At 60.0% G+C, this 22,278-nt stretch overlaps 11 protein-coding genes across 11 annotated transcripts; 8 read left to right on the top strand and 3 right to left on the bottom strand.

The window, feature by feature from the left end:
• Positions 1 to 86: 86 nt before the first annotated feature.
• On the top strand, positions 87 to 776 carry COLE_00975 (uncharacterized protein; the record flags this gene model as incomplete). Its single annotated transcript, XM_018421406.2, has 4 exons — positions 87 to 132; positions 164 to 200; positions 276 to 417; positions 507 to 776. The coding sequence occupies 4 exons, from the start codon at positions 87 to 89 to the stop codon at positions 774 to 776; spliced, it is 495 nt and encodes a 164-aa protein (XP_018278355.1).
• A 1,425-nt stretch (positions 777 to 2,201) lies between these two features.
• COLE_00974 (uncharacterized protein) lies at positions 2,202 to 2,944 on the top strand (the record flags this gene model as incomplete). The annotated part of the gene is made up of 3 exons (XM_018426725.2): positions 2,202 to 2,490; positions 2,591 to 2,810; positions 2,869 to 2,944. 3 exons carry the CDS (start codon positions 2,202 to 2,204, stop codon positions 2,942 to 2,944), a joined length of 585 nt encoding a protein of 194 aa, XP_018278354.1.
• An 802-nt stretch (positions 2,945 to 3,746) lies between these two features.
• On the top strand, positions 3,747 to 8,575 carry COLE_00973 (uncharacterized protein; the record flags this gene model as incomplete). The annotated part of the gene is made up of 4 exons (XM_018423389.2): positions 3,747 to 3,993; positions 4,027 to 7,824; positions 7,861 to 8,243; positions 8,279 to 8,575. The coding sequence occupies 4 exons, from the start codon at positions 3,747 to 3,749 to the stop codon at positions 8,573 to 8,575; spliced, it is 4,725 nt and encodes a 1,574-aa protein (XP_018278353.1).
• Positions 8,576 to 9,268: 693 nt separating this feature from the next.
• Positions 9,269 to 9,724, top strand: COLE_00972 (uncharacterized protein; the record flags this gene model as incomplete). Its single annotated transcript, XM_018419283.2, has 1 exon — positions 9,269 to 9,724. One exon carries the CDS (start codon positions 9,269 to 9,271, stop codon positions 9,722 to 9,724), a length of 456 nt encoding a protein of 151 aa, XP_018278352.1.
• Positions 9,725 to 9,729: 5 nt separating this feature from the next.
• COLE_00971 (uncharacterized protein) lies at positions 9,730 to 11,432 on the top strand (the record flags this gene model as incomplete). The annotated part of the gene is made up of 2 exons (XM_018423388.2): positions 9,730 to 9,829; positions 10,273 to 11,432. The coding sequence occupies 2 exons, from the start codon at positions 9,730 to 9,732 to the stop codon at positions 11,430 to 11,432; spliced, it is 1,260 nt and encodes a 419-aa protein (XP_018278351.1).
• A 1,922-nt stretch (positions 11,433 to 13,354) lies between these two features.
• COLE_00970 (uncharacterized protein) lies at positions 13,355 to 13,820 on the top strand (the record flags this gene model as incomplete). The annotated part of the gene is made up of 2 exons (XM_018425421.1): positions 13,355 to 13,438; positions 13,476 to 13,820. The coding sequence occupies 2 exons, from the start codon at positions 13,355 to 13,357 to the stop codon at positions 13,818 to 13,820; spliced, it is 429 nt and encodes a 142-aa protein (XP_018278350.1).
• Positions 13,821 to 14,486: 666 nt separating this feature from the next.
• Positions 14,487 to 14,892, top strand: COLE_00969 (uncharacterized protein; the record flags this gene model as incomplete). The annotated part of the gene is made up of 2 exons (XM_018423387.2): positions 14,487 to 14,600; positions 14,656 to 14,892. 2 exons carry the CDS (start codon positions 14,487 to 14,489, stop codon positions 14,890 to 14,892), a joined length of 351 nt encoding a protein of 116 aa, XP_018278349.1.
• Positions 14,893 to 15,384: 492 nt separating this feature from the next.
• COLE_00968 (uncharacterized protein) lies at positions 15,385 to 16,477 on the bottom strand (the record flags this gene model as incomplete). Its single annotated transcript, XM_018424817.2, has 4 exons — positions 15,385 to 15,457; positions 15,488 to 15,764; positions 15,973 to 16,045; positions 16,232 to 16,477. 4 exons carry the CDS (start codon positions 16,475 to 16,477, stop codon positions 15,385 to 15,387), a joined length of 669 nt encoding a protein of 222 aa, XP_018278348.2.
• A 929-nt stretch (positions 16,478 to 17,406) lies between these two features.
• COLE_00967 (uncharacterized protein) lies at positions 17,407 to 17,694 on the bottom strand (the record flags this gene model as incomplete). Its single annotated transcript, XM_018423386.2, has 2 exons — positions 17,407 to 17,586; positions 17,617 to 17,694. 2 exons carry the CDS (start codon positions 17,692 to 17,694, stop codon positions 17,407 to 17,409), a joined length of 258 nt encoding a protein of 85 aa, XP_018278347.1.
• A 1,538-nt stretch (positions 17,695 to 19,232) lies between these two features.
• Positions 19,233 to 19,646, top strand: COLE_00966 (uncharacterized protein; the record flags this gene model as incomplete). Its single annotated transcript, XM_065626110.1, has 1 exon — positions 19,233 to 19,646. One exon carries the CDS (start codon positions 19,233 to 19,235, stop codon positions 19,644 to 19,646), a length of 414 nt encoding a protein of 137 aa, XP_065482604.1.
• Positions 19,647 to 20,874: 1,228 nt separating this feature from the next.
• Positions 20,875 to 21,500, bottom strand: COLE_00965 (uncharacterized protein; the record flags this gene model as incomplete). The annotated part of the gene is made up of 2 exons (XM_018421405.2): positions 20,875 to 21,012; positions 21,168 to 21,500. 2 exons carry the CDS (start codon positions 21,498 to 21,500, stop codon positions 20,875 to 20,877), a joined length of 471 nt encoding a protein of 156 aa, XP_018278345.1.
• Positions 21,501 to 22,278: the final 778 nt, after the last annotated feature.

Below are 22,278 nucleotides of genomic sequence, written 5' to 3'. Positions count from 1 at the left end.
AACCGTGGGAACTCTACCTCCACCAGTGTCCTCCACTTCCATCTCTTCGATCTCTCTCCGCAATCTCGTCTTGGCCCTCTCGCACCATGGACCCCGAGCAGCTGCACAACCTCATTACCCTTGCGTTCAAAAGTGCGCTGCAGGTTTGTTGAGCTGACAGTAGCGCGGGACCGCGCGTATGCACCGTACTCCAAGTTTCGGTGAGTCCCGCGCGTGACCGACGCGGTGTGACGGGCGCGGGTGACTTGACCACAGCCTTGGCCAGCTGACACCAGCGTCGGCGCTGCGCTCCTAACGGACATCGGGCCAGTGGGAGGGTGTAACGTCGAGAATGCGAGCTATGGTGAGCCTCATCTTTCTCAGCTGACAGCAGGCGGGGGCATTTGCGCCGAGCGAACGGCGGTGACCAAGATGATTGTGAGTGCTGGGTGTTGCTGGAGACCTTTATCCACCTTTTCCGCATCGGCCATCAGCCAGTTGTCGGATGTGCGCTGATCTGACCGCAGTCTGAGGGCGGGACCCGCGTCCTCGCCGTCGTCGTCGTCTCTGACGTGCCCGCTCCAACCACGAGCCCCTGCGGAATCTGCCGGCAGGTCCTGCGTGAGTTCTGCGCCCTCGAAGTGCCCGTGTACATTGTAAGCGCAGCGTACGAGGCCACAGGAGCGGGAACTATCACTGGTGGGGACAAGTGGCCAATCATGGACAAAGATATGGGTGTGCGCATGACGCTAGGCGAGCTGTTGCCCCTCAGCTTTGGGCCCGAGAATCTGCAGTGATGTATTCCTCGACAGCAATTCTTGATTATCGTGCTCAAGCCCAGTTCTGACACTACGCAACGCCTGTCTGTACTGACACCCTTATGTTGGCTTGGTGCACGGGCGCCGAAGGAGACCGGCTAGATGGTAAGGCGTGAAACCCGGTGAACACCCGGCGGACTGTCCACGACGTCGCCTTCGGCTTGAGAACTATCACAAACAGCAACGTGGGGGCGGAAGGGATAATAATTGAGAATTCGCACTCGGGAGCTGTCTTGGGGATGGCCGTGCCTTGACACAGTGCCTTCGGCACTCGGCGGCAACAACGTCCTCATGTCAGAACATCCACATGTAGTATGGATGATCTGACTGGGGCGGATATCTCTTTGGCAGCTAAGCCAGGCTCTCTCCAGGAGGGAGGGGCACAGTATCAAGAACCTCCGGTTCGAGGCCATGGCCGGGGGCCCACTGCACACAGCAGATCTCATATTATCGTGACACTGCTCGAGAGGAGGTCATCCATGATTACAGCAAGAGACACTGCCTCAGGCCCGACCACAGATCGATAGCTCTCTGTCCTGTCATCCTGCACTGGCTATGATGGCGTTTCTCACCGATGGCCGCTCCGCTCGGACGACGACTCGGTAGATGATCTCACCAAGTCCACATCTCCGTGTCGATGTCAACTCAAATCCCAGAACAATTCATGATACCCAACAAGGTGACCCAACATTTCAGCTGGTTCCTACGCCATGTCAAACATGACAACCGAACTGAGGCCGGCAGGGCTCACTCTTGGGACGGCCTACTGATAAGACAGCACGTTGCTCAGGCCATGGTGAGCATTCTCGTGCCATGAGTTGGGTGGGTATTTGATAATTGGCGCCAGTGGTCACCGAGTGCCGAGGTACTGAATGCGGAGGCGCGCAGGAGCCATGTTCTCCTCGTTCAGTTGCCTCGCTCCGTGTTCCAGTCCCCTACCAAGGTGCCAGTTCCCACTTCAGTCAGGTCCGAAAATGAAAACGGGCGCGTCGGACGCGTCGCATACCGCACCGGATGCGATTCCTCTGACACGTCAGGGGGCCGCCCTGCCCAAAGCCATCATCCGAGCCGAGGACTCTGACCACAAACAAGCACTTGCTCACTGCAGAGCACCGTCAGAATCGTCAGAAGGGCTTGTTGGCACAAGGCACTAGGCAACTAGGGGAGTCGTAGCGGGCGTCGTCAAGGCCCAGAGCTGATCTGGGCTGTTAAGCTTACGGCGAGCGCCAGATTGAGCACAAACATGGGAGCGAGAGAGTTCATGCATGGAGGCATATAATGAGCTGAGGGGTGCTGTCCTGCTATTCTTTACCTCAAGCTCGACACCGGCCTACTTACGCTCCTTCGACACACACTCCTTTGCATTCGCCTTCTTTCTCTCCTTTCTCCGTTGGCTAGGTTCCCATGTTCGTCACCCCCCTCTTAATTGCCCTGGCTGCCAGTGCCAATGCTCGCGAGCGCCCCGCCCGCCTCCCTCGCGCGGAAGTCAAGCCCGTCGATGTAGGCTTCACACTTAAAAAGGACGCATGGTGCATCTCCCCATCCGGCGGCCAAGCTGGCGACTTCGTAGTTGCCGAGAACTGCACCGAATCGGCTCAGTTTCCTGGATGGAATCTTGGCGGCTCGGCGATCGAAAAGGGACACCATCTGCGCGTCGCGAACACAACGCTGTGTCTCTCAGCTGGAACTGATTGTAAGTGTGGCTGGTGCCCTTATATTCTTTTTATTCTCAGCCTTGCCCGGTTCTTTTCCTCCACGCAAGAACTCGGTGTAGAGGGAAATACTGACCCCAGGGGCACAGTGGGACAACGGTCTCGCGCTTACCCTTGAGGAGTGCGTGTACGCAACAGCCAACGAGACGTGGCGCAACACCCAGGTCTGGCGAAAAGACATCGCCAATGGCCCCGGCTCCTATCGCCTCATGGATCAGGAGACGCTGAGCCCATACGACTACTACTCTTCCGAGTGGTGCATGGACGTACGCGATGGGTGGACGCCCAACGACGACAGCTCGTGGGACTTGCAAATCTGGAAATGGCGAGTGCAAACCCTTGGGCGATGTTGATGGCAGTGCGAGCACCACGAATACCAAACCCAACCCGAACCAGGTCTTCACCGACAACTGGAAGTCTGGGCCCGGCGCGTAAGCCGCGTTCAAGCACATAGGACAGTGTATCACAACCAGTCCAATGAGGGATAATAGCAATGTAGTACAACCGGGCGCTGGCGCCCGAGTAATTGTCCGATGATAGTCATCGCAGTCAGTTTGTCGAATTAGATAAGACGTCAGCAGAGCGGGGCAGAGCGCTGCTGACGCGACGGGAGGCGCGATATGCGTCACGCGACGTGTCCTGCAAATGCACAAGCGTGCCGAGCGGTGAGAGTGGGGGTGGTAGAAGACCAGCGCGGCAGCAGACACAGGTGTATTCGTTGGATTGCTGGCGATGGGCGGGTCCTGATGAAGCTTGTGATGTGGAGGGTCACAGCATTCGATGCCAGCGTCAGCTGCCGAGTCATCAGTCGGACCCGTAATAAGCCGAGACCGTTTAAGGTGTATCCCAAAGACCCACCGGCCTCGCCTCGACCATGTCACAGCTCGACTTTGGTGTTGGCGGGCATGTCGTTGTCGTGCTACCGCGATCGCCGACACATCTGGCTCAGCATCCAGACACTTCATGGGTATTGGTATCTGAGGGGGGCGAAGAAGAAGATTGGGTGAGGATTCCACAGCTGGATCCAAATAGGTTCCGCTACTCCACCACCAGCGTGGCAGCATCTCGGCCCGGCAATCATCTCGAGCTCGACACCTCAATACCACCAAACCATTCGTCCTCGACATCTCGCCATCGACGCGCACACGCGTCCCCTCATCCTCCCCCACCACTTGAAACGGGGCTACGGCCCCACGCCGCTCCTTACCACCCTTTCTCCATCCCCCTCCCGGCCAACATGAGCCACATCGACCTCTCCCCCGTCACGCTCCTCCTCCAGGAGGTGCAGACCGTCACGTCGGCCATGCGGCGCAACATGCGCTGGTCTTCGTCCGTGCCCGCATCAACGTTTGCCTCCTCCGGGCTTCCTTCCCAGCTCTCGCGCGACAGGCGCGCTGGCACCCCCATCGGCCGGCGGCGCGATGACGAGGGCGATCTCATGGGCAACTTCGTCGCGCTCCGACGCGCACTCACCGGCGTCTCTGGTGAGCCTGCCTTACCTGCATTGCTTACAACAGATGTAACGACGCTCGATCCACTCGCGATCGTCGAACCATTCCTTGCCATCATCCGGTCGCCCCTCACCTCGGGCCCGATCACCTCGCTCGCGCTCGTGAGCTTGCACGACCTCGTCCTCCATGTCCTTCCTCTCTACCTTCCTCCTACTCCACCGCCGGCACTCGGGGACGCATCGCCTCTTCAGCTCGCCCTGGTGCGCGTCACGCAGGCATTGGCTGCATGTCGCTTCCCCTCGTCTTCACCTCAGCAGGATGAGCTTGTCCTCCTTCGCCTCCTGCGTGTCATCGAAAGCATGACTGTACCCGTGTTGCAGGCGGGAAGCGGACGCGTACCACAGAGTATGCTTGACCACATTGGCGACGAAGGCGTGTGCGAGCTCCTTGAGGTCGGGCTCGGCATGCTGGCGCGCGGGCGACTCAGTGACGGCTTGCGAGGCACCGCCCAGCTCTGCGTGCAGGCCATAACGCGCGCGTGCTTCCTCCGCCTGCGGACACTGAGTCCCGAGGACGTAGAGCGCGCGCTGCGCAGTCGCATTAGCGTCGGCGTCAAGGACACGGTCAATGTGCCCAATACTGCTGCACCGCGATTGTCCGCAGAGCGCAGAAGCGTCGAGCGGGAGCAGCAACGTCGCAGCGTAGAAAGAATAGAGGAGCAGCGCCGCAGCGCCGAACGCGAACAGAAGGAACATGCTGACGAGGCGGAGGACAAGGCAACGCCTCGCACGTCGCTGGACGACACGGGCAAGTTTAGCAAAGAGTCGAAACCGGACGATGGTCCCCCGCAATTTGCCCCATACGGCCTGCCGACTATGCTCGAACTCCTCCGCGTCCTCATCGCCCTGCTGAATCCCAATGACAAGGCTCACACGGACACCATGCGACTTTCCGCGCTTGCCGTGCTCAACTCGGCTCTCGAGGTCGGCGGGTCTGGCATCGGACAATGGGCGGAGCTCCGTGAAGGAGTGCGCGATGAGGGGTGCCGCTATCTCTTCCAGCTCACGCGTTCTGACCAGGCCGTTATTCTGCAGTCCTCGCTTCGCACTACCTCCTCCCTTTTCGCCACCCTCCTTCCTCATCTCAAGCTACAGCTGGAGCTGTTCCTTTCCTACCTCGTTGACCGGCTCACGCCACCAGCCCCCATGCCTCTCCCGCCTCATCTGCGGGATCTTTCACGGCCCACCTCGCCCAGCCCATATGCCTCCGAAACCGCCTCCGACCACTCGGGTGCCGACACTCCCCCGACCTCGACGCCCAAGCCTTACTCACTTCTCCCCCCGATGACGTCCGAGAGCAAGGAGCTGTGGCTTGAAACTCTTACACAGATTGCCACTCGCCCGAGCTTTATGGTCGACTGCTGGGTCAATTTTGACTGCTCGACCGACTCTGAGGACATCTTTGAGCGTCTCATGGTCTTCCTCACCCGCGGAGTGTACCCTTCGGGGCCCGGCCCACGGGCTGATGGCTCGACTATGCTTGAGGGACTAGATAGCTCTCAGCTGCTCTGTCTCGAGATTCTGTTGACGTATGTCGACTCGATGGCGCAGCGTCTGGAGCAAGGCGATGAAGAGTGGCCAGCCGACGCACCGTCCGTCGAAGAATTGAAGATGAACAAGAGCCGCAAAGCTGTCCTTATCGCGGGCACGACGCAGTTCAACATCAAACCCAAGGTCGGCATTCAGCAGTTGATCGAGTCGGGCATCATTGTGCCCGACAATGGGCCTGGGACAGAGGAGGAGCGTAAGCTGCGCGGAATCGCGCGCTTCTTGCGCAACACTTCGCGATTGGATAAGAAGCTCGTCGGAGAGTACATCTCCCATCCGGAACGTCTGGATCTCCTCAAGGCTTTCATCGGCCTGTTCGACTTCACGGGCAAGTCGATTGCCGACGCACTGCGAGAGCTCCTTGAGACTTTCCGTCTGCCTGGAGAAGCTCAGCCTATCTCTCGCATCACTGAGACATTCTCTCAGCACTTCTTCTCTCTCGACCCGCCAGAAATTGCGACCGAGGACGCCGCCTACGTCCTCGCTTACTCGGTCATCATGCTAAACACGGATCAGCACAACCCGCAGAACCGTAAGCGCATGACTGTCGAGGACTACCGGCGCAACCTACGCGGCGTTAACGATGGCAAGGACTTCGATGCCGAGTACCTAGCCGGCATCCACGAGTCGATCAGGAAACACGAGATCATCTTGCCGGAGGAGCACGTTGGACAGCCCGGCTTCGACTATGCGTGGAAGTCGCTCATGCAGCGGACACGCCTCGCTGGCCCCACTATCTCTTGCAACACAGCTCAGTTCGACGAGGCCATGTTCCGCATCACATGGCAGCCTCTCATTGGTGCCATCGCGTACGCTTTCACCATGAACGCCGGAGATGAGCATGTCATTCAGCACGCTATTACTGGTTTCAGGCAGTGTGCAACGCTGGCAGGGCACTTCAACATGCCAGAGGTATTCGATCGCATCGTGCAGTCGCTAGCTCCTGCGACTGGACTCCTCGATGAGACCGAGGAGGGTTACCAGATGGGCAACTATCCTAAGGCGGAGCGTGACAACCTCTCCATCACTGTGTCACCGCTGGCTATCCGCTTTGGTCAGAGCTACCGCGCCCAGCTTGCGACCGTCGTCCTGTTCACCATCGCCAACGGCAATGGCAACGCAGTGCGGGCCGGCTGGACTCAGATCTTCGAAATGTTCCAGACCCTTTTCCTGCACTCGCTCTTGCCCGCGCCTATGTTGCAGATGGAGGACTTTTTGGCAGGCACCACCACCATCCCGCTCAAGCTCACGACCCCTGCCGCGGTTCCCGAGCGCCGTCCTGAGGGCGGGGGTCTACTCTCCACGCTCTCCTCGTACCTCCTCTCGCCTTACGGCGCGTCCAATGAGGCTATTCCTAGCGAAGTGTCAGACGAGGACATCGAGAATGCGCTCGTTGCGGTTGACTCGCTCGCGTCGTGCAAGCTGGAGGAACTTTACGCCGAGATCCTGTCATTGGATGTCGAAGCGCTCATCCCTGCCGTACGCGCGATCCGGTCGCTCGCCGAAGCTCGCACCACGCACCGCCTTGAGCCCCGTGAAAGCCCAGACGGACCGCAACGATTCGAGGGCCAACTGCCGTATGACCCTGCCTGCGTGTTCCTGCTCGAGATGATGGTGTCGCTCGCTGCGCGTGGCAAGGACCACATTGCTGAGACGTGGCCCATCATCTTCGAGTACATCTCGTCTCTGCTCAACAGCGCCCAATCGTACTCGGTGCTGCTGATCGAGCGGGCTGTGGTTGGGCTCCTCCGGCTCTGCCTCATCGTGTCGGAGCAGCCCACGCTGCGCGACCAGTTGTACCTGGCGCTCGATGTGCTGCGCTCGCTCCCCTCCAGCGTGCTAAACGCTGTCAGTGAGCAGCTCATGGCAGGCGTCGCCAGGATCCTCGAGAAGGACTCGGGTGTCGTCAAGAGCCAGACCGAGTGGGGTCTTATCATCGCGCTTTTCCGCGCAACTGTCGCCCACCCTGAGGCGTCCAAGGTCACGCTGGCCATCGTGCAGAAGATGGCCACTGGTGGTGAGCCTGGCCTCTCGCCCGACAACTTCGCGGGCGTTGTGGCGCTACTGGATGAGTTTGCCACGGCCGCTGGCGCGGCGGCAGCTGGCCGCCTGCAACCCAGTCGCCGTGGGACGAACCCCGTTGCCACAACCCTCGGCCCGACCGTTGAGCGCGGCCTTACCGCCCTCGACAGCCTGTACGAGCTGCGCAACCAGATCCCGGCCCTTATCGCAAGAAGCGGGAAGCCTCCCCGTGATGGTGAGCCACAAGGAATACAGCCTCCCCTGACCGCAGCCTTTGCCGCATTCTGGCTCCCTCCATTGCTCGTCATTTCGAAGCAATGCGTGAATGGCTACCGCGAGATCCGCCACCGCGCCATCTCGTATTTGCAGCGCCTCCTTCTTTCCCCTCAGTTGATGAGTGCGGACGGGACGACACTGCCAATCATCTTTGACCGAGTCCTTTTCCCTGTGCTCGATGAGCTGCTCAAGCCAGCACTGTACGAGCGTGACCACGCCGGCGCTGTCGAAATGCGCCTCCGCGCCGCGACGCTCCTCGTCAAGGTGTTCTTGCAGTACGTCGTGGGGCTTACTGAGCCTTGCGACGCTGTCGGGGTCCAGTTCGTCCGCGTGCTGGACAAGTTGGAGCGCTTCATGCAGGGCGACCGTGACATGCTGGTGTGTACACCCCCGAAGAATCTTGCTCACGTCAGAACGAGGTTTCCGAATCACTCAAAAACCTCGCACTCGTTATGTATTCGTCGCAACTGCTCATCCCGCCGCCGGCGGTGGGACAGCCTGACACGCGCACCCGCGAGCAGCAGGAACTCTGGGCAGCCAGTGCAGCACGCATTGAGCGGATGGTCCCAGGCTTCCTGGACGAGGCGCTCGCACCAGCTCCCGAGCCGCCGCGCTCACCTGCCAAGCCAACTGTGGGCTCAGGTGCAGGAGTTGAGTCGCCAGCACCGCTGGCGACAGTAGGAGAAGAGGCAACACAAGAGGAGCAGTAGATTGTAGACATATGCATTCGGAGCCATGGAGGGCAATTCAAGGCTCTGCCCATGCTCACTCGTCCACCAGCTGGAACTCACGTTTGAGCCTGTCCTGAAGATAGAGCACTCTTGCTCCAACTTTGATCTCCCTAAAGAGAGGGTTGGTCGCTCTGTGAAGCAGTATCTGACTAGCGTCACACTTGCTCTGAAAGCCTCGACTCACCAGATCGCACAGGCGTGTTTAGGTGGCGATTCGTTCCATCTGGTAGCCTCCGAATTACGAGCCTTGGCCCACTGAACCGCACATTCCTCATTTGGTCCGAGTTGTCGGACAAGAATGCTTCCCCTGCGCATCCCCACAAGCCCCCACAACCTCGTCTCGCACGTTTGCGCGATGCTGAGGAGTGATGGGCCGCTTCAGCAGGTGCCCTGACGTGCCAAAGCAGCATGCCTCACCTCGAAGCTGCATGACGGTCTCATCCGGAAGCGATGACAAATTCCACATGCAAGTCTCGGCCTCTAGCCAGGCACTGGCCAAAATGTGGGCCAAAAAGTGGCCATAATCTTGTTTGCATCTTATTATATCTGCCGTAGGTAGCACATCGGCTCGGAGCCTACTTGCCGCCAGCCAGCCGCCGCTCTCCCCGGCGTCTAGCCGGCCACATCAGCCTGCATCATGAACGTTCTGCGCGATCTGTGCATCCTTGTGAGATGCAGACGAACACGAGGATGCACGCAGGGACAGCGGCCGACAGCCAGAACGTTCCATTCGAAGCAAACTCTCCGCGCCGGATGTCTGACTCGAAAACATCGCCGAGGCCGGGTCAAGATTCGAGTCGGCACGGCCTCCCCACATCTCCGGCCCAGGGCCGAGCGATGCGATGCGTCCTTCACCGAGCTTTCACAATGCGCGTCTCATGCCTCATCACGCAGCGTGGACTAAGTCGCCGGTGTGCTGGGGCGCCAAGGGTCGGAAGTAGTTATGGCCAATCTGCGGCAAGATCCGTCACCTCACCCTGGCGTCACTCCACGCGCTCGCTTGTCACCAGATCACTAAGCCAGCCCTCCCGCCCCAGATGCGTGTGCTGCGCGACCCACGCGGCTGAGGCTGGCGGCTGGCATGTATATAACTCTCATGCACCATGCCCCCCAACCCAAGCACAGTGAACACTATGACAACTGCGAACAGCGACAGGACACCCGACATTTCTGCCGCCGTCGGCGGGCAGAAGAACGTTGAGCAGCTGCACAAGACCAGCCGCGATTTCAGGAGTGAGTCGCAATGTGTGTGGCTAAGGCACGACTTTGGGAGAAGCTCGCTCAGCCACTTTTGAACTCTCCTCTGCACTGTTGCAGGGCCGAGGCTTCGGATGGGCTGCTCGCTTGGGCGACTTGAACTGCTACAACAGTGTCTGAGACGCCCAGTGCTGCGGTGGCAAGGCCGTTCAACTGTCCCAGAGATGCAGACGGCGATGCGCGGGTTGTTGTTCAACACTGGGTGGCGTGGCGGCTAGCTCTTGACACATGACCACAATCGAACACATTCCACCTCCTGCACTGCTTCATGTCTTCCCGTCATGAAACGATTCTAGCCGCCATGGCTACACGACACCGCGTGAAAGTGGCCTGCATTGCAATGCGTAGCAGCTCGTTTCCATCACATCAGCCGCGTGCCACATGCAGAGCTCAGACCTCCTTTCAGGCATTGACCCCAGGCGACACCTTCACGATGCCCACGGACGCACAGCTCATGGCGGCGTTGACAGCCTCGCGCGGCGACGATGTCTACCACGAGGACAGCGACACGGCCGCCCTTGAAGCGCGTATCGCCCGCATGTGCGGCAAAGAAGCGTGTCTCTTCGGCGCCAGCGGGACCATGACGAACCAGCTCGCAATCCGGACACACATGAAGCAGCCACCTCACAGCATCATCACGGACCACCGCGCGCACGTGCACATGTTTGAGGCCGGCGGCATTGCGCTGTTCTCACAGGCGACCACGCACGGCATTGTTCCCGAGAACGGCATCCACCTCACCGCCGAGGACGTGCGCGGCGCGCTCCAGCTTGGCAACAACATCCACATCGCGCCGACCAAGCTCGTGTGCCTCGAGAACACGCTCAGCGGCATCGTGTTCCCCCAGGATGAGGTTGAGCGTATCTCGGACCTCGCTCGCGACCATGGCATCGGGATGCACCTCGATGGCGCGCGTCTGTGGAACGTCGCGGCGAAGGAGGTCGAAGCCCGCGGCCTCGATGCTTCCAAGGAGGCCGATGTCACTACCGTCCTCACCCACCTTCTTGAACCATTCGACACCGCCTCTCTTTGCCTTAGCAAGGGTATCGGCGCGCCGATCGGCTCGGCCATCGTGGGGCCAAAGGAGTTCATCGAGCGAGCTCGCTGGTTCCGCAAGGCTTTCGGCGGCGGCTGGCGCCAGTCTGGCCCGCTCGCTGCTATGGCCGACCACGCCCTTACCCACCACTTCCCCCGACTTGCGGGGACGCACGCCCTCGCGCGCCGCCTGGCCAACGGCCTCGAAGCGGCAGGCTTCGAAATCGCGGCCCCCGTCGACACCAACATGGTGTTTTTTGACGCGACGCCCCTTGGATTGACCACGAAGCAGGTCGTCGACGCTCTCGCAGCCCACCCTGACCCGATCACAATTAGCGCCAACCGCTGTGTCCTGCACCACCAAACGTCGCCGCAGGCTGTCGACGACTTTATCAAGGTCGTCACCCTTCTCGCCGAGGGGGTGCCTGTCGACAAGCGCTCACCTCGCGAAGTCGGTAACATTCGCAAGAGCATCCAAGTGCTCACTCCTCCGTCCGACCCCGTCCCGGAGAAGCCCCGCAAGCGCGTCAAGCTGGGCTACTAGACGCTGGGCGTGGCACCAAGAAGGGTGTCGGTGTATATAGACCGTAGAGTCCGGACAAGTCATAATCTGTACAACATGTATTCACTGCCTCAAAAAATTGGACATGGCGCCTCCGGTCACCGGGACGATCCCGACAACGTCCCCGGGACAGATGCAGTTCGAGCGGCTGTGCTCGTTGGCCTTTGGTGTACCCACGCAACCCAACGCCGAGTCACCATCCTGCGCGCGCCTCTGTTCTGCCGTCTGACTGTTGGAATATGTCACGTGATCCCTACCAAATCAGGGCTCGGAATCCGATCGGATAATCAGCCAACCCTTCAGGTACAATCTCCAAGTCACCTCCAATCGCCCGTCATCCGATCCGTCCTGCAGAAAACTTTCTCCTCATCTGCAAACCAGAAAAAGATTTACTCAGCTCACGCTGTGCTCTGTAGGTCACGACGGGGGTCGAACCCGCGATCTCCTGATTGATAACGATGTTAGTCGTAGTCAGACGCGATGCCATTTCGCCACGCGACCTTTGGATGATCTTACAACGGACAACTATGTCCAGCTCGAGAGCTGTTGTGGACATGAGGGTTGAAACCGGTCTGCTTGGCGGATGTGACAGGGGCATGTGTCGAGCAACCGCTCCGGTGCAGTCCCCGTCATCGCTCCTGGAAAAGCAATCTCCAGCTCAGAGCACTTGCTTCCTGCCTCCCTCCTCGCCACCTCAGACTGTCCGGCCCGCTGCCTATAAGGCAGCTTAGGCAATCGAGCAGCGCATCCGATACCTCAGATACAAGCACGTTCCTGCACGGTGTGTCGTGGCGCCACCTCCGGCACCAGCAACATCGACCATGTGACCCACACATGGTCTGCACCAACTAGTCATATGCCTGTGGAACCATGTAACTGCCCATGAGTACACTTCTGTACAATACAATCCATCCAAGGGGCTCATAGTATATATAGCACGGTCATTACCCAATGACAAGCTACGCATGTATCTTCCAGTCTTCTAGACTCGCCTGTCAGCAACGACGCTGACGACTGCCAGACTCGAGTACCTAGCCCCACTGGGTGTAGTCTCTCGCCACGACAGTGGTGGCGGCGGCGGCGGCGGCGGCGGGCGGGGAGGCCGGAGCTCGAGCTCTGCACAAGCTACCGTTCACGCCCCCTTGCGAGGCCGATACCAGTGGGTCAAAAACTCGCGGCGGGGACATAGGGCTGCACAAAGTCAGTAGCTCCAACGCGCTTCGTGTCTCGGTGCACGCGTTGTCGCCACGGAGTGGGCAGCCGTGCATGGGGCTTAGGCTAAGGTTCACCCATCTAACTCATCACACGCAACCAGCGCTGATTCGTCCGTTGTGTCTCGGCATTTGCATGATACATGAATTGTCGCTGCGTGTGCGGACGACAGGGGATGTCGTAAAATAGGGATGTCGTCCGCCACTCTAACAAGCTTGTCGCTCGGGAGCAGGGTTCCACATACAGAAGGGTTTGGGTTCCGCGTCCTGTTGGCGAGTCGTGTTATAAATCAAGTGACTTTCACAGCATTCTTCGCGCAGAGAGCACTGGTGAGACCTGGATATCATATCAGCCGGCGTTAGTCTTAAGGGAGGTCAATGGCGCAAACATCGCCACCCATAAGATCAGAAGCTGATGACCCTTGACGCCAGAGATCTCGAAAAGTGAAGGAGCGTTCTGCGCTCCCGTCGCCCTCGCCATGCACTGCGGTGCCGCGCTCGGCCCTTCAACCAATGTGACTATATTCGGCACCGCCCGGCGCCCTGTGCGTGGTGGAGGATTCGCGCTGAGTATCTCTCTCCACGACAGTCTTGCAGGACATATCATCCCACTCTCAAACTCTCAAACTCTCAACTCTCAGCTCGCACACCTCACAACCTCTTCGAGCAGCCCTTGGCACACCACCTCCGACAATGCGCAAGCTCGCCCTCTTCGCACTTCTCCTCGGGACCTTCGCGGCTCGCGCTGAACTGGTTCGTCGCGATCTCCACCTTGTCGTTCGTCGCCACTCTTCTCAGCTGCCGCTGACACCAGCCCTCTGCAGACCTCGACACCCAAATGCCCCATGCTTCTGAGTCGCGCGACGACTCCGTAGCAGGGTCCTTCAAGGGTAGCAGCGGCGGTGGCGGAGGCGGCGGCGGCGGCGGCGGCGGCGGACGTGGTGGAGGCGGCGGCTCCAGAGGCTCGTCAGGCAACAAGTCCGGCAGCGGTAGCAGCGACAAGGGCTCGTCCTCGAACACAGGTGGTGGCTCCCCCGCGCCGGCAGGCATTGTCGTAGTTGCCCCTCCTGGCAACGGGCGGGGCAGTGCCGCATCCGCCCTCACTCCGGGCGTGCTCAGTGCTGCGTGCGTCGTTGCCGCGGTGATCGCGACCGTGTAACCCTGTTAGTGGACTCTTGTATTACTCTTGTGTATCCCTCCGCTGTGTCTTAAGCGTCCTACCTTTTCGCTCTCACATGCCTGGCTAGAGGGATACGCGAGCATTCCGCGCCATGGCCCCCGCCACCGATCCTTGTCCGCCCAACTATGATCCATGACCTCCCGCACTGACGGCCCCCTCTAAGCTTCTGACCCATCCCAGGTTTCAACTCGCGATCCCATCCCCCTTCGCACGCGCTCACCGCGTGTCGTGACGTGCAGCAGACGCAGACGCAGTGGTGCAGTGGAGCATCGGGCAATCGGACGATGGAGCCGTGGATTCAGGGAACCAAACAACAATCGTCCCGCCCGCCAGCTATCGGCCGACATGGGCTATCAGATAACGTCCACCCAAGCCCCGCATGCCCCTGGCTCGTGTTTTGGTGCTTGGGTGGCGTGACCTCCCAACTTTTTGTGACCGTGTCAACATGGGACCACGGTGGGGCAGGCGCGCAGGCGCGTCGCTGTGACTACATCACACTGTTCACCGATCTGTGCATCGTTGTCTCATCTCCCAACGATTTCTTCCCATCACCAACACCATCACAGTCGGCATATCACGCTCGCTCTTCTTTCATTCCCTTCACCATAGCTCCACTATCCCTCCATCAGCCCCTTCGTAGCCACTATGCGCGCCGCCGTCCTTGCCCTCCTCCCCGTGGCGATGGCGTTTACGCCCATCGTCATCGACATCGAGTTTGACACGCTCGCTATTCCAGATTTCGAGCCAGCAGTCGCGACAGTGAGCCATCTCCTCTCGCCACCCCCCTCCATCCTCCCCATCGAACTCACATCAGCCCGCGACCCCCCTCACTCCGTTTCCCGCATCCTCGTCTCCCGCGCTTCGCGAAGAGGACGAGCTCCAGATCGATTGGACAGGCGAGGGCGACACCTTTGACCCCGTCGCCTACCTCGACGCGCAGGACGCGTTGCCTTCACATACGCGCCAGCGGGCATACACCCATCCCGCGGGGCGACTAGCCCCAGACGGGACACTCTCCGCCGCCGCCGGCGCAGTCATCGACATCCTCTAGCTCTCGCCTGGACATTGGCTGAAACGCTGCTGAAACTTGGCCCTGGGCGGAGATGAGATCTGCATCCCCGGCGCGTGCATGCGTGCACACACCGCCGATCCTACGTCGCAGGCGAGTTCGACCAACCGACGCGACTCCGTCTATGGAGGGCAACCACCACCACTTGAATAGACAGCATTAATCACCTCACTGTATGTATCACAAACACCACCATTGGTTTCGATATCCCAGAGCCTCCCTCCAGACATGCCCCGCCCGCCAGAATTGCCTGTTACGAAGTCAAGCCTACGGACACTCGCATTACAACGCGGTTGCCAGATATGCTGGGATCCATTAGCTGACCCTGCGCTGAGCTGTCCGTACTCTACTCAGATTTGAACCTCCCTTGCCAACGGTATGGGCCGAAGGCAATCCCCAGGCATGTCCACCCACCATACCTGTCTTTGCGGGATGACGATGCCGCGCATTCAGATCTGACTACCTTCGGCGCTCTCAAGACGCCGGCACCGAGGAGCGGAAGCCGATCTCGAAGCCAACGCTCATGAGCGCCAGCACAGCGACCGAACTGCCGTCAGAGAGCTTTGTCAGGACTCACGCGTGGAGGCTGATATTCACGATCATAGAGGAGGAGAATACATTCCGGTTGTGGAGAAGAATGGACAGGAGACCGATGCCGGATGCACCGCAGGCTGCGGCGCCAGCAGTCGTCCTGGTGATGTATGTCCGCCAGCGCAGGACGGGCGCTTCCCGCTCCTGGCGCCTCCAGGCTCTGCTCACCTCGAGGCCGAGCCAAACGAAGTACAAGTCGGGGATGGCGCAGATGGTCAGCGCGATGCCGACGGGCCACGCCGTCGAAGGCTCTAGGGTGCTGGCTGGCATTAGACTGCCGAGGTAAGGAGCTCAGACGCCCGGTAGGCACTGCACGCACGGAAGACCATGACTTGCAGGCCCCTAACGGCGCACTCGATGCCCACGAACTCGGCCACCATTAGCAGGAGTATTTGCAGCGCCAACCACAATTGAAGTATGGTCGCCGCGCAAGGAAAGCTTATTCGACAGCCCGACAGCACTACGACGTACCTTGGCAGGAGTGGGAGAGTCGAAGCCGGTATCGGGAGCCGGGGCGGAGCCGGATCCGGAGCCACATTGGCACCTGAAATCGCATTAGGGCATCCGTGAAGTCATCACAGCCAGTACATGCTATGTATAGGAAGCGCGTAGTGGAGCATGTCAGTCGGGCTTGAGCTTTGTAGATGTCGCATGACAAACTACGAGAGTACTCATACTAAACCATGGCAACAATGGCCGCGATGACAGCGACAGCGCCAGCAGGGCCCACGGCAGGCGCAAGCGCGGGGGCCGCCGCCGTGCTGTTACCGGTCGCCGTGGTATTGGTGCCCGCCGGGGTGGTGTAGGCGTTCGGGTAGGCACTCGCATTGGCGCTCGGGTAACTGGCGGCACTAGCGGCGCTGCCGACCACACTAGTGACAGAGGCGAAGGCGCTGGAGCCGGCCGAGACGGCTGAATCGACGATGCTGGCGGCCTCCGAGATGAGAGACGAGGCGGCCGCCGCAGCGTCCTGCATTCAGCATTCTGGTGTTGAAGCGGAAAATACCTGAGGAGCGGCGAGGGCCGAGGCAACGAAGAGGAGCAGGGCGGCGCGCATATTAGACTAAGGTGGGTCTGTGGAACGGGTAGGAGAGGTGGTGGGCGAATTGCTGGAGCAGATGGTGGTGGTTTGGAGCGGCCGGCAACCCCATTATATGAGCTCTTGCTCAGTGGACGAGCATGCCGCCGCTTCCAAAAGCTGTGCGCTGGTCTTTAGTCGAGGGTGGATCGGCCTGGTCTTGCCTGGCTTCTGAATGAGCGAGTGGTGTTGTCAGATGAGCGTGAGGGACAGTCCACGACAACAGCCGTATCGTGAGGCCGTGTGTCGCTGAACACGACAAAGAGCGGTGCGGTCGTCATCGTGTCCTGTGCAATCTGTGCTCCTGATGCGGGAAAGGAGATTGGCAGCAAGAGGACGACGCATGGTAGCCGTGGCGAGGAAGGTAGGAGAGGGAAGGTGGATGCGACAACAAAGAATGGTCAATCCACGTCCCAGTTTCAGCACGAGTTCTGCCGTTTCCATTCCACAGCATCGATCCGCCAAGGCTGCCGATCCGCCGATCCGTCCCCCTGTCGGAAGCGTATCTGGATCGAGAAGGAAGGCTAATGCTGTGCCAAGGACGGTGGATCGCGGAGGGCGCTCGTTAGATTGTCAGCGATTGGCATGCGACCACCGGCCCAACCCATCATCAGCTAGCTCATACCATCTCCGCTCATCGGCACTCGGCCGTCCTAGGTCTGGGAAAGCAGCGTACCAATTCCACCGGCAGGTAGAGGCGCCCGTCACGCTGAACACCCTTCTCCACCCCAAGATGCGGTAAGCGGAGCTGTCAGATTAGCTGGCATATCCCGTCCGGGGCGCATCCACATACTCCGTTCATGTCTCAGCGGTTTCGACTATCTACCCTACACCATGGCGACGATAGCCGCAACGGCAGCGGCGGCGCCGGCGGCAGGCGCAAGCGCCGTGGCGCCACTGCGGCGCACGAGGCCGTTCATCTGCTTGGGGTTGGGGCTGGGGCCGGGCGGGCGGTTGCCCGTGAGGCCCTTCATGAGGTTGGCGGCGGTGGGCGAGGGCGCCTGGCGCTGGGGTCAGCGGGGCGGACGTATACGCACCTTGTCCTCGGCGGGCGAGGCTTCAGGCGCGGGGGCCGCGAACGCGACGGCAGCGAGGAGGAGGACAGCGGCGCGCATTTCGGTGAGGTCAGAGTGGAATGGGTTGTGTGCGAGAAGGGTTGTGGTCGCCGTGAGCGTAGGGGTGGGGTGCTAATAACAGGAATAGCCGCCACCGCCAGATCCGTCGTCACGCCCACTATGACCGCCGTGCAGCTGGTTCGCGACGAGCTCGGTGCTCTGGCGGTCATAGCGCCCCGCGTCAGATCAGCATGACGGGTCAGTTAATCGTTAGCCGTGGTGAGAAGTCGAGGGGCAGCAGGCAGAATGGAAGGTCGTCGTCGAGAGGCGGCTAGTCACGCCCGGTTCGTTCAGAAACGTGGTGTGGACCTTCATGAGCGATGCCACCACATATCGCGGAGATGCCGGACTGCTTGATGCTGGCATTGCCTCCTGAGGTTCAACACAGAAGGTTTCTTCTGACTTGAGCCCCAGGGGTCGCGACTTTTGAAGGCGCCGGGAGTGGGGTGCAGCTGGACGAGAAGATTAGACACACGTCAATGGGTCACTGGGCAGGACGCGGCGTGTTGAAATGTTTTGATCAGCGATGTTCAAGGTACACGGTGACCAAACGATCACACGACCTCTGACCACTATAGCGTGAGGTTGTGACGCTGCTGCCGCACAAGGTATCAGATTGTGCATCTGCGTAAACACACGTAAGAGGATACGGAAGATCATCGTCAGCCCAGCCTTTAGGCTCAACAAGAAGAGGGGCGATGTGCGAGATGCGAGGCGTCCCGCTCAGTTCGATTTCCACTCGTCGTTTGTCGTTTGTTGTGTGTTTGTAGCAGATGCCGGCAAGCAAGATGTATCCGGGTGTCCCTGAGGCCTTGCCCGCACGGGGGCACAACATCGACAGAGCGGCAGAGCATCGGCCGCCAGGCGTAATATGCACCTCCCCTGACCTCCGCGCCGGCCACGGATATCGTCTGCTTTGGTGTAATTGCGCCACTGTGAGTGTTAAATGGAGAACAGCAGGCGGCCTGATTGACGACGTCGAGATATGAGCATGAGAGGGCGTGTCGACTGAATGGAAGAACTGAAAGAACAACCTTGATGCTGATTGACTCAATATACCCAATTCATTTATACATGGAAAAAAGCTTACTTGGCGCGCCTCCTGCAGATCCCTCGACCAAGTCCTGGAGCCTTAGGTTCACGGGTCTCGAGGCACTCTGTTCTCTTCTCCCGTATCCCGTATCCCGTATCCCGTATCCGACGTCTCGTCCTTACGCTTTCCGCCGCCTCCTCCTTCGCAACACTGCCGACCGCTTCTCCCTCGACCCTCCTCGAACCAGAACGCATTTCCTAATGGTCGTGTGATTAATTTACAGCCCCGCTACCCCGCAGCCTGACATGTTCGGGCGGCAGGGCTGAGGCGCCCTGCGCCACGGCCCCTCCCATTGAATTGACGGCGCAAGCTCCATGTGCTTCAGCCTCAAGGGCAAACCTCGACGCCTCACGAGCCTGCCATGCACACAGGATATTAGCTGTGGTCGTTCTTAACACTCGACTTCACTTCATTGCGCTTGGTCCTTGACACTTGACAATCCACCATGCGCGTATTCACCATCATGCTCGTGGCCGCTTGCGCCGCCGCCGCCGCTCCCGTCTCCATCCCCACTCCCAGCGCGTGCTCGCCAGTCCGCGCTCTCCTCGACTCCGCCGCCGCCCTCGTCGGCGTTACCCTCGACCTCTGCGCCTCCACCCCACCCGTCGAGGAGCGAGAGGCCGAGGAGGAGCCCAAGTCCGCCCAGGAGGAGGAGCTGCACGCTTACCAGCTTGAAGGATACTACCCGAACGGCGTGGATCTTGACGAGACCAACCTTGGCGACTACGACCCATTGCCTGACTTCCATGACGACGAGTACGCCCCATTGCCTGACTTCCATGACGAAGAGCACGCCCAATTCGTGAGTGTCCTGCCTCAGCCCGAGCTCACCGCAGATCTAGAGAGCCAGCTGAGGTAGATTAGAAGGAGGACTCGCGATCCGGCGTGGTCGCGACTGTATAGACTATGGCATTGTATTCCCGCGCCCCTTTGCGCCCCCGAGCGCTCGGCCTCCTTATCGGAATGTGGTATGGGTGCGCTGACCGACACCAAGGTGGAGGGCGTTGCGTTGGTCGCCTTGGAGAGAGCCAGACTGACTCAACCTGACCCTTGATCTCGAGGCCATGCAGCTCGCTCGCAATGCAGGGCAGCATTGGGGCTGGCCGGCGAACAGGTGTCTCCTCTTGAGAAGGAGTGGTCTTGCGTGCTCAACCAAGAAGGGGCAATAGACAGCATTTCGCGTGTGTGCCAGACGCTAGCCACCTCCATTACACAGGTTCGGAAGTCACCAGCACGGCATCCGCGCGCTGCCCACATCGCACATTATACCGCGTCAACCACTGCACTTCTTCTCCCTTCCAAGCAGCACCTCCAGGCCGCGGGAGATTGGCCTCGCTTCCGTGATCGCCAGCATCACCCTGCTCGTCCGGTCGGCCAGCCTCATCCCGTGTCTCAGATCTGGTATTGGATCTCGGACGGCAGCATCGTTCCCGGCCAGATCTAACGCCCGGCATGGTAGATGTCAGGCAACGCTCCCTCCACGGTCCATCATCACTACTTGCAGAACCCCCGCACCTCCCCCGACAGAAAGTGGGCAAAAGAATCGAAGGAGGGCTAGAGATCATGAGGTGCTGTCCCCATCACACAAAGGCTGGGATTTGGGAGGGGTGGCAGGCAGGGGAAGTGAGGAGGAGCGGTCCTAGCTTGCCACTGGTGGCCGTAGAGGCTGAAGTCGTGGTCCATAGTGCGGATCGCAGTACGTTTCACCACTGTACTTGCGCTGTGCTCCACCAAGCCGACAAGATGTGCTGCGTGGACTTCCGAGGCGATGGTTGAGGCAGTGTCGCAGATCGTTTGCTTGCGCTGCCATGCAGAGATGTCTGGGCGTCTATTCCGACCGCCGCCAGTGATGCGCAGGCTTCGAGCAGCCTCGCAGTCGAGTGATATCGCGCGCCAAGGCCCGCTCGAGGATTGATATTGTGGCATAAGTGCCGCATGATCAAGATCGTGGACACGCCCCACAATGCCCTCCACCGACATGACAGTCCCCCGGATACACGCCCGTCAGCGTTAGCCATTCGGTCAGCCTCCTAGTTCGCCAGTGGAGAGTGTACATGCTATGCTACGGGCCGATGCTGCGCTACCTTCTATGCCTTGGTCTTGCTCTTGGCGGCCGTGACCGCCGGTGGTGCGGCCAGCGTCCGCTGCAGCTCGTGGAGCTTCTCGAAGAGCTCGTTCCGCAGCGCGCGGCCCTGCGGTGTGAAGTGCTTCGACGGGCGGGAGAGCTGGGAGGGGGAAGCCAGTCGACGTTTGGAAGAGGTGAGGTACACAACGGAGAGTAAAGTCGGGGGATCAACGCACAGCGAAAAGCAACAGCACAAAAGACAGCGTCAGCACAACACTCCCTCGCCTGACAGCGTTTAAAACTCGGTCCACTTACCAGCAACCCCTCAATGCCACCGGCCTTGAGCACCTCCTTGGACTGTTGCCTGGTCATCTTGACCTTGTTGAGGCGAGGGTACAAATCGCGCTCGTGCACCTTGGCCGCAGGATTGGCATCGAGCGTCTCGCGTGCGGCCTTCGCAGTCTCTAGTGCGCCCGCGATAACGTTGACAGGCCAGGTGAAGCGAGCCGTGTTGGGCTTCCACACGCGCCGCGTCTTGTGCATCGAGTGCGGCACATTGTTACCGGCGCGGACGGCTGGAATGGGAAGAATCGGCGGGTTCGTAACCTTGCCGAGCGCGATGCGCGTGTATGCGCGGGCCACAGGCATGTTTGGTTGTGATGGGTATCTGTGCTTGGGTTCGACTTCGAGATCACGAGGTCAACTTGTCGAAATCGCCCGGCGGAGTGGAGGTGCCACCGGACGGAAATATCGGCGTTACAACAACGGCAGCGAAATCAACCAAAATTGAGCACTGGACCTGAGCTTCACTATCCATCAACTAACCCAAAAACGATGAGCAAGGTGAGCGCGATGGCGCGCGCGCACACTACGGCTCGACGCCAGTTGTGTGGCGCGCGATGCGTACGCAGCGAGCCCATGCTAACCCCCGCAGCTCCAGGCTTCTAGCGTGCGTTCGTCTATCAAGGTTCTCCTTAAGGAGTCCTCGCTCGAGGGCCAGAAGGAGGGCGTTGGCAAGAAGCGTAACTTCGTCGAGACCATCGAGCTCCAGATTGGCCTCAAGAACTACGACCCCCAGCGTGACAAGCGGTGAGTGTGAACGTGTGCGCCAGGAGGCATCGTCCCGCGGGAGATGTGATGTGAGGGAATGAATCTAACCCACTAGTTTCTCGGGCACTGTCAAGCTTCCCCACGTCCCCCGCCCCCGCATGCAGCTCTGCATTCTCGCCGACGCCATGGACGTCGACCGTGCTAAGCAGCTCGACGAGGAGCTCGCGTTCATGACCGTTGAGGACCTCAAGAAGCTCAACAAGAACAAGAAGCTCGTCAAGAAGCTCGCCCAGAAGTACGACGCCTTCCTCGCCTCGGAGGCTCTCATCAAGCAGATCCCTCGTCTCCTCGGCCCCGGTCTCTCCAAGGCGGGCAA

Source organism: Cutaneotrichosporon oleaginosum (assembly GCF_008065305.1).
Source record: "Cutaneotrichosporon oleaginosum strain ATCC 20508 chromosome Unknown ATCC20508_contig01, whole genome shotgun sequence".
Classification (NCBI taxonomy): Eukaryota; Fungi; Basidiomycota; class Tremellomycetes; order Trichosporonales; family Trichosporonaceae; genus Cutaneotrichosporon; species Cutaneotrichosporon oleaginosum.
The sequence above is the reverse complement of the archived record's forward strand: the minus strand, read 5'-3'. Positions and strand labels throughout refer to the sequence as shown.